Source organism: Ambystoma mexicanum, chromosome 4q, assembly GCF_040938575.1.
Source record: "Ambystoma mexicanum isolate Mex_15411 chromosome 4q, UKY_AmexF1_1, whole genome shotgun sequence".
Classification (NCBI taxonomy): domain Eukaryota; kingdom Metazoa; phylum Chordata; class Amphibia; order Caudata; family Ambystomatidae; genus Ambystoma; species Ambystoma mexicanum.
In genome coordinates, this window is record NC_090928.1 from 1,252,854,742 (window position 1) to 1,252,874,083 (window position 19,342).

Sequence of the window (19,342 nt, forward strand, 5' to 3'; positions counted from 1 at the left end):
TTGCCCCTACAGCGTGGGCAAAACTTAAAAGGTGTCCTCTCCATAGCGGAGGCAATAATAACTGGTGATTACAACCCCAAGGGAAAGATAGGGGAGAAAGAAAGACATTCTCAAAGAGAAGATAAAAGTTCGAACCCCCACTCTCCCTACTGTATGTTGGCCGGCGAGGCCAGGCCACGTGTTCGGCAGCGCCGAAGGATCTCCTCTGTCTCTTCCCCTCCATCGAAAACTTGCTTGGCGGAGAAACAGCTTCACAGCTAACGTCGAGGGGAGGGATCTTTCACAATATAAGAAGTATAATTAAGGACCGAGGTCCGTAGTAAGTATTTGCAATGTCTCTCTAGGAGCTCCGCGTAAGGCGACCAGAAGCTGGGCGGAAAAAAAACAATCTGAGGGACCTCGACGCGTGAGGGATTGTGGGCACAACACACGTCACTATAGGGATAGTGTTACAGACACGCCTTGTCGACGTCCCCTTTTTCGACTACGAAAAACAAAATGCAATACTCCGCAGTGACCACTGGATGTTGGACCTATGCACAGCATGTGATTCTAAGCAGATTAACAAACATCAGAAACAAGGTTACAATATAGTAATATTACATTTGTGTTTATATTACAATATACAGGACATTAATAGAGGAGGAATTTGCAGTGCTAGTTGAGGAAAGTGGTCTTGAGGTTGTTGCGGAAGACCGAGATGGAAGTTTCAGCTCTAAGGGTGACAGGGAGTGAGTTCCATAGGTTTGGTGCAATATAAGAAAAGCCTAGACCTCCAGCTGTGGCTCTCTTGATGCGTGGCATGTGTAGCTGGTTGGTGTACTGAGCTCTGGTGGGGCGAGTGGAAGTGGTTCTTGATATTGCTTCAGATAGGTTTGTGGGAGCAGAGTTGTTGATGCATCTGTGTGTGATGGGGAGGATTTTAAGAGTAATGCGGTCTTTGACCTGTAGCCACCGTATTGCATGTCTGGCATGGGATACATGGTCTCTTCTGGGGATGTTCATAGCGGCTCTTAAAGCATTGTTGTGTGTGGTTTGCAGTCTGTAAATGTTCTTGGTGGAGATGCCAGCTAGGAGAGCGTTGCAATAATCGAGTTTAGTGCCTATAATTGCTCTGGCCAGAAGGTTGGGAGCGGATAGGTAGGGTTTAATGGCATTCATGAGTTTGGTGCTGAAGGCCGAGGCAGAGGCTATGGCGCTGACTTGTTTGTTCATCGATAGATTTGCGTCAATGTGAACACCTAGATTCTTGACGGAGGACGATACAGAGATGGTCGAGTTGTCTATGTTGAAGTTGGCATATTGGGGACTTAGCTCGGATATTGTATTTTTCTGACCTAGGATGAGAATTTCAGTCTTCTCCCCATTAAGACAGAGGCCATTGACTGCAATCCATGCATGGATAGTAGCATAGATGTTGTGAAGGGCCATGGCGTCTTGGTGATAGTCCAGATAGAGGTATAAGTACTTGAGTGTCGTCTGCATAGTTGGTATATGCAACACCCATGGAGTCAAATAGGTCGAAGAGGGGTTTTGTGAAGAGGTTATTGTAACGCTCACCTGATTCCCGTAGAGGCGCCGGTCTTGACTGGGCGTATACCGTATCTTCAAAGGTGATGTGTAACACACGGCTGGCTCTTTGGGCTGGACCTCTGTGCACTGTATGACTGGCTCGAAGGGTAAGATGTCTGCAGATAGAAAATGTGGGATTAATGAACTGGGTTATTGAATGTCTCTCTTCTTCCCTTTCTCTTCTCTTCTCTTCTCTTGTAGAACCCCAAAGGTCAACGCTCTCACCTTAGGTAAGTGAACGCCGTGCTCTCCATCTGCCTCGAGGCAGGGTGCTGTAACCAGTTTCTTCACTGGATAAGGGGAGCAGGCCTCTTGACTTCAGAGGACTGCTGTCCGTCGTTTACTGCACGAACGGTAAGTTTTGAGTAATTCTAATGTCTTTAAAGTCTTAAGTAATGATGTCTCTTGTTTTGCAGGGTTCCGGCGATGGCGGATGGCGGGCTGAAGTGAGTTGAAGATGGAGCCCGTGTGATGAATAGAAGCGCCTGGAAGCACGTAAGTAAGCGCTTGTTGCCTGCTTCACAATGCGCTCTAACTGTCTTTTTATTTTGCAGGTACAAGTTCGGGGCGGCTGCAGGGTGCCGGAATACCCACTGGGTTAGATGTGGAAAGGAGTAATGGCACGTGAGTATTAAAGTTCCCCAATGTCTTTAAACGCACCTTGTTTTGTCTTTCAGATGCGGGATGCAGCGCCGAAGGCCTCCGGAGCGTGCGAAGAGTTGGTAAGCTTTTGTCTTTCAGATGCCGGAATGCAGTGTGAAGACCTCCGGAGCGCACGAAGAGTAGGTAAGCCTTTGTCTTTCAGATGCCGGAATGCAGCGCGCGGCGTTGGTGGCAGCCGATGGACCAGGTAAGTGAAGAGCTGTCACTGAAGACCGTAATGCTAACCTGTTCTTTCTTGTCTTTATAGGTGTTGCTGAAGACTGGATTCAGAATGGTAAGCCTTTTCCCTTAGGCCCAGGATCAGATGCAGAAGACATGATGAGCGTTCTGCTGCTGAGAATGCAGAATAACGCAAAGCAAGATTCATCCATCGGGTGTGGTTTAAATAGCCTCCTGTAGTGCTTAGGTGTCTCCTTCCACAGCCACGCCTAGGTAAGAAAAGAGTTCCTGCTTTCCAGAAGAGTTCCAGTGTTCTGAATCTAGGGAGTGGCTCCTGCCCCACCCAACAGGAAAAGTAGTTCCAAACAGAAGAGGATCAGAGGCTCAACTGGCAGGCAAGTAAGCAGCATGGTCTGCTGCAGGTAAGTCCACCCAAGCATTATGAGGCCGGCGCTTCCAGCGCTGGGACTGGGCATATTTATGAGCCTGGTGCCACTGGCGCCAGGACTGGGTCCAAAAGGTCCCAATTGGGACTGGTTGGCACTCGGAACCTGGGTTATGGATCTGCTTCCAAGGGAGTTGGGAAAACCCTGACCTTTTGGAAGCAGAGATCATGACAGTTATAGAGGGTGGGGGCTGAACATGAACCTTGGGGGACACCGCAGTTTATAGTGGTAGGATCTGCGTTTGCTGTGTCGGAGTAGACCTTCATGGCTCTTCTTTCAAGGAAGGATTTGATCCAGGATGCTGCTTGTTTAGAGAAATGGGCAGCATGAGTGAGGTGGGTGGTAAGTGTTTGGTGATCTACCAGGTCAAAGGCTGCTGATAGATCGAGAAGGAGGCGCAGGGCAGGTTTGCCTTTGGCCATGATCTGTGAGATTTAATTGTTTAGGTCTAATAGGGCAGATTCTGTTCCATGCCCGACTCGGAAGCCAGATTGCCTTTTGCCCAGTATGGGATTAGCTTCTATATATGATTGGATCTGGTTATGAGCTGCTTTATCCAGGATTTTCAAAAGGAACGGGACTGTCGTTATCGGTTTGCGATGGGTCAAGTGTGGCCTTTTTTAAAAGTGGCTGCACCCAGGCTTCCTTCAGATTGTTTGGAACAGTTCCTGTTTTGAATGATGTGTTAATTAAGACAGTAATCAGGGGTGCTAGGTCGTTAGCGCATTCCTTGATGATTTTGGAAGGGCAGATGTCTGCTTTGCAGAAAGATGGTTTGAGGTTTTTGAGGAGATCAAGGACCTCAGATTCAGTGATGTCTCTGAAGGTGAATTGAGAGTGTTTGAGGTTACCACCCTTGTCTTGTATAGGGCGGTTCACTTTTTGGTTTTGGGGGTGGGGTGGAGGCTTTGCAGTGGTTTGATTTTATTTTGGAGGAGTTTTATTTTGTTGAGCATGGCGGACTGGATGCTCGCACACCAGACTTTGTCTTTAGTTATCTCGTCTGCGGTAGCCGGGGTGTGACTAGTTCATTAAATATTGCGAATAATTCTTTGGCTTGGGAGTTGGCCTTTGAAATTCTCTAATTGAAAGCGTTTGATTTGGCTGCTAACATGGCTTTTTTGATATTGGAGGGTTATCTGCTTGAAAAGGGTTTTGTTTAGGTCACTGGGATCCGTTTGCCAGTTTTTTTTAGTGACTGACGCTTTTGTGCTCGGAGTGTTTGGAGTTTATCCGAGAAGCAAGAGTTGCAGTGAAATGATTTTTTTTCTTTCTTGCTTTCAAGTGGAACTATAGAGTTTATGGCATTGGTGAGAGTATCATTAAAGATAGCTGATAGTATATTAGGGTCTTGAGAGAACGGTGGTGCTAGGCAGGGGTTTTTGAGGTATGGTCACAAGTTGTCTGCGTTGAGTTTTTTAGAACTTCTAGTTAAGGCAGGTGGCGCGTGGGTGAGAATCTTGGGTCTGGGGTTAGTGGGGATAAGGAATTCCATGCACGTTTGTTTGTTTATTTATTTATTGTGCGCACCGGACCCTGGGGTAGAAGGGAGCATGAGAACAAGTAGATTTACAGCTTAGTTTTCAGAAGTTACAACTTTACAGAGCATGGCACCACAGGGTGAGACAAAAACAAGTACAGTCAATGCATAGCAAAACAATCGTCATCATAGAGCTTACGTTACATAGTAGCAGGTCAGTCACCATCAGGTACAGGACAGGTGGTAGGTACATGGGAGAGTGCAGGATACAAAGCATTCTCAATGAGCCAAGGAGAGTGCAGGTTACATATTCTCAGTGAGCCATTTTATTGTGCTCTGTCTGAATTTGTTAAACGTTTGGTCAGATCTAAGTGCATGAGGTAGGGAGTTCCATAATTGAGCTGCCTTAACTGGGAAGCTAGATCCTCCGATGGTGGTTAGTTTGAATCTGAGCACTAGGAGGCCGTTGGGGCTAACTGTTCTAGTAAGTCTAGTAAGGTTTTTTCTATTAAAGCGTTCTTGTTAGATATCGGGGGGCTTTGTTGTTTAAGCATTTGTGGATGAGAGATACAGTTTTGAGGTTGATTTTTTCTTTTTTTCTTGGGTGGTTAGCCATTTGTATTTCTGTCTTATTTCAGAGATATGTGCTTCTTTGGGAATACTAAGGGCCGCTCTCAGTGCATTATTTTGGAGCACTTGCATTCTGTTTATTATTTGTTTGGTAGAACCTATGTACAGGGAGTTACAATAATCTAATTTTGATAAGATAAGGACTCTGGCTAGGATAAGACAACTGTTGTCTGATAAGAATGGTTTCCTGGCTCGTATTAGTTTGCATGTATAGGCCGTGGATGAGGCCAGTGAATTCACCTGTTTGGTAAGGGAAAGGGTCGAGTCAAGGTAAAAACCTAAGGTTTTTACTTCTTTGGCAACCTTAATAGTGTTCCCATCGATGATAAATGCTGAGAAACTTTGGTTAAGTTTAGAGATGCGAGCTGCGGTGCCCATGATGAGCAGCTCTGTTTTGTCATCGTTCAGACATAGGCCGTGGTTGGCCATCCATGCCTGAATGATGCTATAAACTCTATTCACCAAAGCCAGATCTAATCCATAATCCCCGGTAAGTGGTAGGAGAATCTGGGTATCATCTGCGTAGTTAGTGTAGGTGATACCCAGATTGTCAAGATCGTCAAAGAGTGGCTTGGTGAAGATGTTGTAGAGTGTTGGCGAGACACAGGAGCCACGGGTCTGCTGCCGCTGAGGGGGAGAATACTCTCATGGTCCTGTCGCTGAGGAATGACTGTATCCATGCTATGGCCTCCCCTGAGAAATGGGCCGCAGAGTCCAAGTGGTTGCACAGGACTATGGTCCACCAGGTCAAAGGCGGCTGAGAGGTCTAGGAGGAGGAGTAGGGCTAGTTTACCCTGGTCTCTGAGTGAGTCTATTTGGGCCTTTAGGTCGATAAGGGCAGTCTCTGTGCCATGTTGAGGTCGGAAACCGGATTGGCGGACGCCAAGGAGCTGGTTGACCTCAAGGTAGTTCTGGATTTGGGTATAGGCTACCTTGTCCAGTATTTTTTATAAGAAAGGCACCGTGGTGATGGGCCTGTAGTTTGTGGGAATGTTGGGGTCCAGTGTTTGTTTTTTCAGAAGGGGGAGTACCCAGGATTCCTTTAAGTTAAGAGGAATGGTGCCCGTAGTAAAGGAGGCATTGATAAGTTTGGTGATGAAAGGAGCTAGGTCTCTGGCAGCGTCCTTGATCAGTTGTGCTGGGCATTGGTCACCTCTGCAATTGGAAGTTTTAAGACTCAGAATAGTTTTCTCTACCTCGATCACTGAGACCTTAGAGAAGCTAAATTGGGTGTGTACTTTAGGTTTGGGTGTGGGCGTTGTGTTTGAAGGAGTTTGGGTTTGGGCTGATAGGGAGGCTTTCTTTAGAGCAATTTTGGTTTGGAGGTTGGACACTTTGTTAGTTAGTGCCAGCTGTATGTCTGTACACCAGCTTTTATCTTTGATGGAGTCATCCTGTGCTACAATAGGAGTTTCAAGTTCTTTTAGGATGGAGAAGAGCTCCTTCATGCTGGAGTTGGCTTGGGATATCCTATATTATAAGTTTCTTGTTTTGCCAGGATGATGTCCTTTTTGTATTGCGTTGAGATGTTTATTAGGTTGGTTTTATTTTCCGCAGTGGGATGTAAGTTCCATGCAATTTCGTATTTTCTTTTCTGAAGTCTTAGGTTTTTTAGGTGGGGTGTAAACCAGGAGTTCAGGTGCTTTTTTGGTTTACTGTTCCTAAGTTTGAGCGGAGCAATGCTGTCACGGGCAGAGGTCATAGCATTATTAAATTCCTCCACTAGAAGGCTGGGATCAGCATGGCCAGGTAAGCAGTTTGGGTAGGATATGTGGCAAGATTTTGTCCGCCGTAATATTTTTCTTATTTCTAGTTAATGTGGCAGTGGCAAGGGGGGGGGGGTGTTGGAGTTATGGGTCTTTTAGTATTGATTGTAAAGGAGATTAAGTGGTGGTCTGTCCAGATTTGGGGGGCAATAGTTGTGATGGATAGATTACAGTTGTGGCTGGCAATCCAGTCAAGGGTTCTCCCTTTGGTATGGGTGGATGCATTCACTTTCTGCATGAAGCCTAGTTCTGTTAGGGTATTGGCTACGGCCGTGGCCTGATGATCATTGATATCATTGTACCCTAGGTTGAAACCCACACAAGGGTTTGTGAGGAGTTTTTTAGCTTTTCAGCGATAACAGTGGTGATATCTTCATTGAAGGTGCCGATAGGGCCTGGTGGTCTGTAGAGGAGGTGAATATTTAATGTTTGAGAATTGGCGGTAGGTAGTTTGATAGAAAGGAACTCACAGGATTTAAGGTTGGGTGTGGAGGTGATTCTCGTGGAGAGATTGGTTTTGGCGATAATCGCAATTCCTCCACCTTGTGCGTCCGGTCTATCAGCTCTAACGATAGTGTACTTGTCAGTGACTGCTAGGGTTAGTGCAGGGCCTGCTGCCTCGTGGAGCCATGATTCTGTAATGGCGAGGAAGTCAAGGTCCTTTTCCAGGAAAACGTCAGCTAAGTCTGTAGCATGAGCGACTAATGATCTGGCATTGATTAACGCAGCTTTTTGGTCAGGGTCTGGCTGTACCGTAAGAGGTGGGTTGGGCGTGGGATTACTTCTTTTAGGATAGGGTTTGTAGCTGGGAAGAGCAGTGGTTTCCAGAGGTGGGAGTAGTTTGGGTCGAAGGTGGCCCAGATTAATGTAATATTTCTTGATGGGTTCGAATATTTTAGGGAGTCGTGCCCGGAGTCTATAGTTTCTCTGTGCTATGTTGCAACGGGATTTGGAGATGAATTGGATGTGGGCACCTGGGCCCTCTAGGGGCAGAGTTGTTGACATGGCGAAGTATGCAATAGTGCAAAATATAACTATCAGAAGATTGGTGAAGGATGTTCGAGGGACTAAGTAGGGCCGGTGGGAGTACATAATGTTGTAGCAAATAGGCTACGTGCAGCAATCAAGTATTAGGCTAAATGCAGCATCCACAGTGTTGGCGAAAAATGGGCTAAGTACGACGATCAAATGCCAGGCAAGAGAGGCAAAGTACAGACAGATTAGGCTAAATGCAGCGATAGAGTACTACTATATACGGTGTATCGCCTAGATTCGAAATTAGCACTAAGGTCTGAGACACAGCAATTGAAATGCATAGGTAATATCACATCTAGATTCAAGTTTAGCACTACGGTATGAGACACAGCAGTTGCAATGCGTAGGTAATAAGACTTGGTTCAAGTACAGCAATCAGGCCTGAGACAGAGCATTTCAAATACCTAACTGATATTACACCTGGAGTCAGTTATAGTACTAGTAATAACACACCTACATTGGGGATTAGCACTAAGGTCTAGAACTCAACAGCTACAATGCATAGTTAATATCACACCAGGGTTCAAATATGGTGCTAAAGCTACCGTATAGTGGTTCAAATACATATGGCCTGCACAATGCAGCATACAATACTGGCAAGGGGCAAAGTTAGTTGGTAGTCTTGGGCCATGGATGGAGCAAGACCTTTGAGTGTCCAATAGGTTACCTGTGTAGCCGGTAGGAGCAAGCAGGGTAGCGTTGGGTGGTGAGGCCTGCAGACCACACGTGCAGCTTAGGTATGTATGAACCTTGCGGAGTTACATACATACAGAGGATGGGCAGAGCACAGTAAGCGCACTTAACCGCTGTGGTCCAGAGTAGTCAGAGCAGAATCAGGCAGCGTTTGTGTCTCCAAGCTCCTTCGGCTCCCGACAGGCTTCAGACAGGAAGCCTTGTGGTCGGCCTTAGGGGCGTGCCGGCGTTCGCCTGCCGACTACTGTGATAGGTTAAGGCGGTATGCAGGGCCAATCAGATCAGGCCTGCAGCAGAGGCAAGGAGCTGATGCCCGACCACGATATGCCAGCAGCCATCTTAGACATGACAAAGCCTCCCTGAGGCGAATGGTGGCAAAATGAAGATGCTGGAAGGGCTCGGCAGCCAGTGCAAGTGCTGCGCAGAGAACGCAACAGTGTCACTTCGTGCAAATTATGGAGCTTAAAGCATATTTCAGATTTGCTCGTGGCGGAGGGATGGACAGCGGCTGAGGGGGTCTGTGGACCAGTGGGGCTTCTTCCTCAACTCACCTGGATCGAGGGCAGCACTGCTCCGGCAGTGGAGGGGGTCCTGAGCCTCCTGGCTCTTAGTTTGGAGTGTGGTCCGTCCATGGATAGGCGGTGTTTGAGATAATGTTGGTTGCACAGCTGTGATCCATGACCCAGTCAAGGGTGCGGCCCTTCGAGTGAGTGGGGGCGAGTACTCCTGTTACGCTCACCTGGCTCCCACAGGGGCGTCGGAGACCGCAGCCGTCCGGGTCCGACCTCCAATGTGATGCGTAGTTCAGAGATGACTGACTGGACTGGCCCTCCGAATCTTGTCTGCAAGTGGAGAGATGGATTTAGCCACCCGTGGATTCAAGTGATGGCACCCTCCCACAGTCCTCCCCACTTATCACTCCGAAGTGCCCTTTCAGCAATCTCACCTTATACTCTTGAAAGATGAGCTCTCCATCCTGCATGGATTGCAGGGACGCGTTGATGCCAGTTACTTCACTGGTTTGAAGGCGTGGGAGAGTTCCGGAGAGTATTGACTCTGAGGTTCCTGGCTAGGACCAGTAAGTATCAAGTTCATAGAGTTCAATATGTCCGATGTTCACTCTTGTTCCCCCCTTCCTTCCTTGTCTTGCAGCTGAGTTTGTGAGAAGATTCTCTTGTGGTAGCTGGTGGCGCTCAGGTAGGAGTCTGTATTACCCGACGCTGTCCGGTAAATGTTGCATGTGTTTAACATGTTTTCCCTCTCTTTGCAGGTGCGGCACATGAAGATGCAGAGAGTTATAAAATAATGCCTCCGGTGGTAAATCAGGTAAGTCTATGGTGATACATTTGTTGGTTTTCTCGGCTCACCTTGTTGTTTTCTTTTGTCCCCCAGGTGCCAGAGTTCGGCGAAGAAATGATGGAGGCAGCGCCGAATCGGAAGATGCTGCGAGGACTGGCGAGTATGGCGCGGCGCTGCAGCTGGAGATGTGACGCGTAATGAAATAGGTCCGGAGGCGAGATGGATCCGGAATCAGGTGAACTATTTTCGAATTCCTCATTTTCTAACCTTGTCCTTTTCTTTCCTCTTGTTTTCAGGAGCTCCAGATTCGAGGCGGGCGTGGCAGAAGACTGGATGCTGGCTGCAGGCACGGTGAGCCTTACGCTGCTGGATGCAGAATAACGCGAAGGGTGTGCTGCTGTTCGGGCGTGGTTTAAATAGCCTCCAAAGTAGTTCCAGGTAAGAAGTTCCCCAGACCCACGCCCGAGTAAAAAATAGTCTCTGTAATAAAATAGTCCCATCCAGGCCTCACGTTGGCTTGGACTCACTTGCAGCATGGTCTACATCAGGCAAGTAAAGTCTATGAGCCTGGCGCCAGGACTGATTCCTATGATGAGCCTGGCGCCTAAGGCGCCAGGACTGAACACAAACAGGGGGCTGTTGGGGTTTTAATAAGTGTCTGGATGCCTGCTCCCGGAGCTGATGGGCTTGGTCCTGATGCCCTGGGGTAGGCATCATGACAGCACTCCCCCCCACCCCCCCCCACCCCCCACCCCCCAAGGCCCCTCCTAAAGTTGTTCTTCGCCTTGGCCCTGGTTTGTCTGGGAAGTCCCGATGGAATCTCTTCACCAACCGAGGTGCATGAACTTGGTCACAAGGCTCCCATGACCTTTCTTGTGGTCTGTAGCCCTTCCAATCAATTAAATAAAAAAAGTTTTGATTTAACCATCTTGGAGTCCAGGATATTTTTTACCTCAAATTCAGGTTCTCCGTCTATCAAGATGGGGTCGGGTGGTTTGGTTAATCTTGTTCCTGGTTGAACTGGTTTTAAAAGTGAAACATGAAAGACAGGATGAATTCGCATATTAGAGGGTAATTCCAATTTTACGGCCACCGGGTTGATAATGGCCTTAATCGGGTAAGGTCCCAAATATCTAGGGTTAAAAGTCTGAATTCCTTTCAGAGATATGTGTTTTGTAGCCAGCCAAACTTGATCCCCAATCTGGTATTGTGGAGTTTCACTTCTATGTTGATCAGCATTTTTCTTATATTTCTCTTTTGCTTGTTTCAAATGTTCTGTTGCCTCCTTAAAGGCTTGTGTAATAGTAGAGTGACTAACTGCGGGCATTTCTAAGTGCTGAGGCGAATCTAGTTCTGAGGTTCGGGGGTGATGTCCATATACGGTATAAAAGGGGCTTTGTCCGGTTCCTGAATGTACTGAGTTATTGTATGCATACTCGGAAATCCATAAAATATCTTTCCAATTACTTTCGATCTGGTGTAGCATGCAACGAAGGTACTGTTCAAGGGTCTGGTTGGTCCTCTCCGTCTGACCATCGGTTTAGGGATGGTGACTGGTTGATAGCCTCACGTCGATTTGCGCCAATTGACAACATTTCTTCCAAAATTGTGAAATGAATTGACTACCTCGATCAGAGACCAATACGGAAGGAAATCCGTGTATTCGAACAATCTTCTCGAGGAACTCCTTGGCCAGAATTGAAGCAGGAGGTAATACCTTTAAAGGGATAAAGTGAGCCATCTTAGAAAAAAGATCCACAATAACTAGAATGGTGTTAAATCCATTACATGGAGGTAGATCTGTAATAAGGTCTAAAGATAAGGTGTGCCATGGTGTAGGAGGAACATCCAAAGGTTGTAAAAGGCCAGCTGGTTTTTTCTTTTGACTTTTGTTTTGGGTGCAAATGCCACAAGACATCACAAATGACTTTACGTCTTTTCGCCAGGTGGCCCACCAGAATTGTCTCTTAATTTTAGCTTGAGTTTTTGCGATACCTGGGTGCCCTTCCATCAAGGTGTCATGATAACTGGAGATGACTAGTTCTTTTAGTTCCTTGTGTAGTAGAAATAGTCGCCCTTGATAATAAGGTAGGTCATCGATGACTGAGTAGTCCGGGCCTTTCTTTACCCAGTCCTGCAGGGCTGTTGGATCGAAGAGTTGTTGGACTTTTACATGACTATCCTCCAGTGTCTGTAGAGTAGTTATGCCAAGAATTCTTTGTTCTGAAATTATAGGCACCGGTTCTGTGTTCGCATATGTTTCTCCCATCCTTATTCGGGATAAGGCATCTGCCTTGCCGTTTTTACAGCCTGGTCGATAAGTTATCACGAAATCGAACTCGGCAAAGAACAATGCCCATCGAAGTTGTCTCAATGATTGGGCTTTGGCTGTTTTTAAATACTGCAAGTTCCGGTGATCGGTGATTACAGTGATGGTATGCCTGGCACCGAGAAGATAATGCCACCAAGCCTTGAAGGCGGATTTGATGGCTAATAATTCTTTATCGGTAACCGCATGGTTTAACTCGGGTGCCGAGAACTTTCTGGACCAAAATGCTACTGGGTGAAGTTGACCGGTTTCGGTATCCTTCTGGGACAGGACAGCTCCCATGGCTAAACTGGATGCAGTTTCAACTATGTATGGAAGTTCAGGGCGGGGATGCTTTAAGACAGGTGCAGACGTGAATTTTTCTTTCAGCTCTTGAAAGGCCTTTTCAGCCTCTTCGGTCCACAAGAAGCGTTTGTTTTTTCGCAAAAGTGCTGTGATGGGGTGTACAGCATGTGGGAAATCCGGAATGAATCTGCGGTAGAAATTAGCAAATCCGAGCATGCTTTGTACCCCTTTAAATGAACTGGGTGATGGCCACTCGAGAATTGCGTCCACCTTCCGAGAGTCCATTCGAACTCCTTTTGGAGTCAGGATAAATCCAAGGAATTCAACTTCCGTAGTATGAAGAACACATTTTTCCAATTTTGCATATAACTTGTGCTGGCGTAGTTTCTCAAGGACTGCACGCACATGCTTAACATGGTCTGATTCTGAGGAGGAGTACACTAGAATATCGTCTATGTATACGACAACACAGACGTCAATGAGTTCACGAAGGACATCCTTCATAAAATACTGGAAGGCTGCTGGTGCATTGCACAACCCGAAGGGCATCACCTGATATTCGAATAATCCGTACTTGGTGCGAAAGGCAGTCTTCCATTCGTCGCCTTTCTTTACACGTACCAGATGATATGCCCCTCGGAGATCCAATTTAGTGTAGATGCAGGCATCCTTTACTTGGTCTAGTAATTCGGAGATCAGAGGCAATGGGTATCGGTTCTTCACCGTAATCTGATTTAATGCGCGGTAGTCTATGCATGTTCTGAGGTCACCTTCCTTTTTAGGCACGAAGAACAAAGCTGAGGATGCAGGGGATTTGGATGGACGAATAAAGCCATTAGCAAGGTATTGGTCCAAGTATTGTCGTAGGTGACGGTTTTCGGGTTCCGTAAGGGCGTAGATCCTACTGCATGAGGGTTGTGCACCGGGTATGAGGTCCATTTGACAATCGTATGATCTGTGAGGTGGTAAGGTGTTTGCCTGTTCTTTGTGAAAAACATCTTGGAATTCTTGATATTCCTGAGGTAACTGCCCAACTGGGTTAGAAACTGTGGCCAGGCCTTTGTTCAAGGTTTTTTCCGGGTAGCAGGTCTGTGCACAATCTGGGAAGGTTATTCTCTTCTCTCGCCAATCAATACTAGGATGTGTTTCCAACCAAGGTATCCCCAGTATTATTTGGAACTGCGGGGCTTTGATTAAATCAAACACAATAGTCTCTCGATGCCCATCTTGGCCCAACAGTGTCATCTCTGTGGTGGAATGAGTTACAGGCCCAGAGACGATTTCAGTTCCATCAAATGTGGTGATGACATCCAAAGAGTTTTTTTTGCAGAAATGTAGATTCATCCTAGAAGCCAAGTCGTCGTCCATATAGTTCCCTACGGCCCTGCTGTCAATGTATGCCCTTACTGCGTGCATACGTGATGGCTGCCTTGGATCAATAAGGACCATTGGTATGATTAGGTGCGAGGTCTGAGTGTCCTCCTTCAAGCTCGGCAAGCGGACCTCTATGCTTGTCGGGCGTGGTCGTTTCCCGAATCAGGTTCTGTTTGATTTCTATCAGCGACTCCGACTATTTTCTTGGATGGTTTTATAGGGCAATCCCGTAGAAAATGTATAGACACAATTGCATCTGCTGTCTCCTTTCTCTTTCCTTTTGAGTTAAAGGTCCCTTAACCCCCCTGATCTGCATAGGTTCTGCTGCATCTGTTCCTTTGGGGGTGACGTATTTAATCAATACCCGATTCTCGAACTTAGCTCGGTCAGCCTTTCTATTCTGAAGCCGATGGTCTAACTGGACCACTAAGTCTATATATTCTGCGCAATCCTGATGTGGGTTCACAACTTGGGCCAAAACATCTTTAAGCTCTCCCCGAAGTCCACGATGAAATAGTGTAATTTGTTTTACCTTTGGCCATCCGGTTTCTACCACCAGCCTATTAAAGGTTGCGATAGAGGTTAACAGATCCTGGTTACCTTGTCGTAGGGATAAAAGTTAGTTATCCAGGGCCTGTCCGTGGGAATGTCTAGCGAATAGTCTTTCCATGCTCATTTGAAAACCCTGAAAGTTCCGAAGAAGAGGGTCATCCCGATTGACTAATGGAATCGACCAATCAGCTGCACTGCCACTCAAGTATGATAATACAAAAGCCACTTTGGCTTGGTCATTCAGAAAAGCTCCAGGTCTGCATAGAAAGTGCAAGCGACATTGGTTCATAAACACGGCAAACCTTTTTGGGTCCCCAGCAAAGCGTTCAGGTGGAGCTAAAGGAATAGCCCCTGGTAAAACCACTTGCACCGGATTGCTCAATGAAACAGGAGTTGGATTATCCCCCTCCCCCGAGTCCTGGTAAATGTGTTTGCCCTGCTTGGTTTTGCAGCAGCTGCCTAGCCAGATCGTCAGTGCGCTCCTTAGAAACAATTAGTTCTCTCCTGAGGGCATTAGTCTCTTGGTGAGCGGAGTGCACTTCCGCCCTAAATTCCCCAAGTAATTGGGCCAGTTGGTCGGTTTCCGAGGTTTCCATAACGCCCGGATGGGGATTCATAGAGAGGCTTGGTGTTCTGTTACGCTCACCTGGCTCCCACAGGGGCGTCAGTCGGACCCGGATGGCTGCGGTCTCCACCAATGTGGTGCGTAGTGTAGAGATGACCGACTGGACTGGCCCTCCGAATCTTGTCTGCTTGACCCGTAGAAGAAGTATCCTGCAAGTGGAGAGATGGATTTAGCCAACCGTGGATTCAAGTGATGGCACCCCCCCCCCCACAGTCCTCCCCACTTATCACTACAAAGTGCCCTTTCAGCAATCTCACTTTATACTCTTGAAAGATGAGCTCTCCATCCTGCATGGATTGCAGTGGCGCGTTGATGCCAGTTACTTCACTGGTTTGAAGGCGTGGGAGAGTTCGAGAGTATTGACTCTGAGGTTCCTGGTTAGGACCAGTAAGTATCAAGTTCATAGAGTTCAATATGTCCGATGTTCACTCTTGTTCCCCCCTTCCTTCCTTGTCTTGCAGCTGAGTTCGTGAGAAGATGCTCTCATGGTAGCTAGTGGCACTCAGGTAAGAGTCTGTATTACCAGACGCTGTCCGGTAAATGTTGCACGTGTTTAACGTGTTGTTTTCTCTCTCTCTTTGCAGGTGTGGCACATGAAGATGCGGAGAGTTATAGAATAATGCCTCTGGTGGTAAATCAGGTAAGTCTATGGTGATAAGAGTTATATTTGTTGGTTTTCTCGGCTCACCTTGTTGTTTTCTTTTGTCCCTCAGGTGCCGGAGTTCGGTGAAGAAATGATGGAGGCAGCGCCGAATCGGAAGATGCTGCGAGGACTGGCGAGAATGGCGCGGCGCTGCAGCTGGAGATGCGACGCGTACTGAAATGATGTTCTTTCCAGGTCCGGAGGCGAGATGGATCTGGAATCAGGTGAGGAATTCGAAAATAGTTTGTTTTCTAACCTTGTCCTTTTCTTTCCTCTTGTTTTCAGGAGCACCAGATTCAAGGCGGGCGTGGCAGAAGACTGGATGCTGGCTGCAGGCACGGTGAGCGTTACGCTGCTGGATGCAGAATAACGCAAAGCGTGTGCTGTTGTTCGGGTGTGGTTTAAATAGCCTCCAAAGTAGTTCCAGGTAAGAAGTTCCCCAGAACCACGCCCGAGTAAAAAATAGTCCCTGTAAAAATAGTCCCATCCAGGCCTCATGTTGGCTTGGACTCACTTGCAGCATGGTCTGCATCAGGTAAGTAAAGTCTATGAGCCTGGCGCCTAAGGCGCCAGGACTGAATCAAAACAGCCCCCAGCCGGGGCTGTTACGGTTTTAATAAGTGTCTGGATGCCTGCTCCCGGAGCTGATGGGCTTGGTCCTGATGCCCGGGGGTAGGCATCATGACAACTCCTTGGGCGAATCCTATGTCTGCAAGTTCTTTTGCTAAGATTGTGACAGATTTATCCTTAGGATCATTGTATCCTAAATTTAGACCTCCTAGTAGAAGGATGTTTTAATGTTGTTACTGAGCCGGTGGTAGAGGTGCTCTTGGAAGTCTGCTGGGAGTCAGGAGGTCTATATAGGATGTGGATATGGATTAGGTCATTGGGGGAGAGCGTAAGCTTGGCCGATAGGCTATAAGCATTTCCACCCCATGTACTATGGTCTGCTAGTCTAATTGACAGTGAGTCTTTGTGGATGAGGGCAACTCCCCCTCCAATCCTATCAGGTATATCTTGCCTAAGGATGGTGTATCCTGGGGGTAGGGCTAGTGCGATGGCTGGGCAGGAGGCATCATTGAGCCAGGTTTTGGTGATGCTTAGTAGATCTAGATTGTGTGTGGATAGTAGATCATTTATCTCTAAGGCAAGTGCAGGTAGGGAGCGTACGTTCAGTAGGGCACATTTGAGAGGTGGGTATTGTGTGCCTTTGACATTTTTGCTTATACTAGGATGAGGTGTGCTTGTTGTGGTGTGCAGTACTGAAAGACTTAGTGCGAGGTAGTGCTGAGGCCAGTTGGAATGGTGGCGAGAGAGGGGTAGTGGGTTTGCTCATCTTAGTGTGGGATAATGGTGTGGTGCAGGTGCCTAATCTGGTATTTCTTGACGTGATGGGTCTGGGTGAGCAGGGTAAATGTCTAGGAAGTGATTGATTTCCGAGATTCTAGAGTATGATAGCTAGGCTAGGTGGCTGAGACTGTGTGATGTAGTCTGGTGCTGTGGCGTCTGAATTTAGTGCAGGGCACTGAGTGTGGTGTGCTGGGTGCATGTGGTGCGGCGTGGGGGCCATTATTGTGAGGACTATAAAGAGGGCTGTTAGGCTGGCTGGGCAGAGTGTGACAGAGAGTGCGGGATGTGATTCTGTGCTGTGAGTGGAATGTGAACTCCTGGGCATCATGGTAGCGGAGAGTGGCTGTGTGGGTGCGTGCAGCTAAGACAGATTGTGTGACTAGTGCTGGGGCAGTGGACGGCCACAAATACAGTGCCTAGTTTCAATTTCCAACGTAGAACAGGCAGAGGTTAAATAGTGGCAGAGTACAAGTAAATAGCAGCTCAGAGAATATAGCGCCTAGATTCGATTTTCCACATAAGGCAGGCAGAGGCTAAATAGTGGCAGAATACAAGTACGTAGCAGCTCATCAGAGAATACAGTGCCTGGATTCGATTTTCCACATAGGGCAGGCAGAGGCTAAATAATGGCAGAATACAAGTAGGTAGCGATTCAGCAAAAATACAATGCAAGCATCGTGCCTAGATGCGATTTGCGTGGTCTGGGTGGGAGGTGCACAGTAAAGGTGGCATCAGGCAATTTGCTGCAGACAGTGCCTTAAGGGACGAATTTCAATAGTTACGCATTTTATAATGGGAGCGGCGTGCCTAGCAGGGTTTCAGAGTACCTTTAGCATGTTCATCCAAGGGCAGGATGACCGCGGTGCAGAGAGTCCGGCCGACGGCTGAGAAGGCGTGGACAGGGCAACCGCCTTTGTGAGTAGGCCTTCGTGTTGGAGGCCGGCTACGCCTGCCGGTGGGTGATTAGAGCTTTTCAGAGCTCTAACAGCCAATAGCGGGGCAGCGGGGCACCAGGAGCCTGGGTGGACCCAGACCAGGAAGGCAGAGATACCTACGAACAGAATGCAGCCATCTTGGAATGGCGGCCAGAATATCCAGGGATCTGGACGAAAATGCGTGAATATACAAATATCACATTTAGCATGTGTTAGCTTCTGGCAGGGGGATTCCTCAACACGGCGGAGCACAAGTGCATGTGTCCGCACTTTTGCTCATGAAAAAAGCAATTAGTGGCGGTCAGGTGCAAGGTGCCCAGGGGCCTACCTTGATGTGGGAGGAAAATCCGTCTTCACTCCCAGGTTGGTGCACTGGGGTGGGGGGGGACGGGGGTGGAGTCGGCTCCTGCTCGTCTGAAGTCATATGGTCATATTTAAACCCACCATAACTTTCTTGGTGTTTGAAAACATGGCTGAATGCTCCAAACACAAGGCTGGCAGGTCTATACTGCACGGATGATCCCTAATAAGGTTGAAAGCAGGTATGTAGTTGTCTTGACAGCCTTGCAAAATGTCTGTTTTGGGTTGATTAAGCTGTGTATAAAGCTTGCACTCAGACAAAAAAGACAGAGTTTCCAGGAGAAAAGGTTTGCATTTGGGCTGATTTGCACACCCACAATGCCTTGCTGTTGTGGCTCAGAACTGGAGGTGACGTTTTGGAATGTGTGACTTGGTTCAAATGGACTATTTCATATATATGTGTATGTATAAAATAAACAATAAAACAACCAAACACAAATGTGACCGGTGAAGCAAATAAATAGTGTTCACTGACCTTGAATATCAGTAATGCATTGTGTACAGTCTTGCTGAGTCACGGAATAGATTTTGCCTTCCTCTTTAATGTTAACTGATGATGCCACAGTGGCATTCCTTGTTTCTAGAGTAAAATATAAAGAAATAAGAAACCTTTTTGAAAATATATCCTGAAGAGATATCTGTATCCAGGGGTGGAAATGTCAAGTTGCAAGCTACTAGCAAGCCATATTAAGTCACTCACCCCCTCAGTTGCACACAGACCCACAGCACACCATTTCTTATTCGCCAAAAGTCAATTATCCCTAGCCAATGGCTAGCGCAATTGCACATTTTGCACCCTGCCTGTATACACTGTGAAATCCCTTTTAACTTCAGGCATTTTAGCTAGAAATATTTTTGAATGTAACACTTGCGCCACTTGAACAGTAGATTTCAAAGTGGTAAAACAAATTATATTCAAAGCACAGACTAAGAAATACACCACTGAATGCCACATATGTACATGTAGACTTACCCAAAAGACTACAATGATAGGAATAATAGTTTTGTTGCTCAATATGACTGGTAAGTAAGCTCAGGGAGTTGAGTGCTCACCTGGGGCAACTAAATGCGACTTGCAGTCATAGGTGGTTACCAGGCAGCCTAAGCCCAGACCTTCTTCCTTCCATGATGGATATGATCGTCCTA

General features: G+C 47.2%; 1 protein-coding gene across 4 annotated transcripts in view; it reads right to left on the reverse strand.

Annotated features, from left to right (window-relative positions):
- Nucleotides 1–19,342, reverse strand: part of LOC138468330 (zinc finger protein 665-like) — a 267,624-nt gene that overhangs the window by 174,700 nt on the left and 73,582 nt on the right. For 3 of the 4 annotated variants that reach the window (XR_011268242.1, XM_069608839.1, XM_069608840.1), the window contains one exon: nucleotides 18,672–18,776. The exons of the other annotated variant lie outside the window; for it this stretch is intronic. Coding sequence is in view for 2 of the 3 variants with exons in the window: in XM_069608839.1 (XP_069464940.1) it covers nucleotides 18,672–18,776 (105 nt within the window). In the remaining variant the exon portion in view is untranslated. The remainder of the gene's footprint in view (nucleotides 1–18,671; nucleotides 18,777–19,342) is intronic. 4 annotated transcript variants of the gene reach the window in all.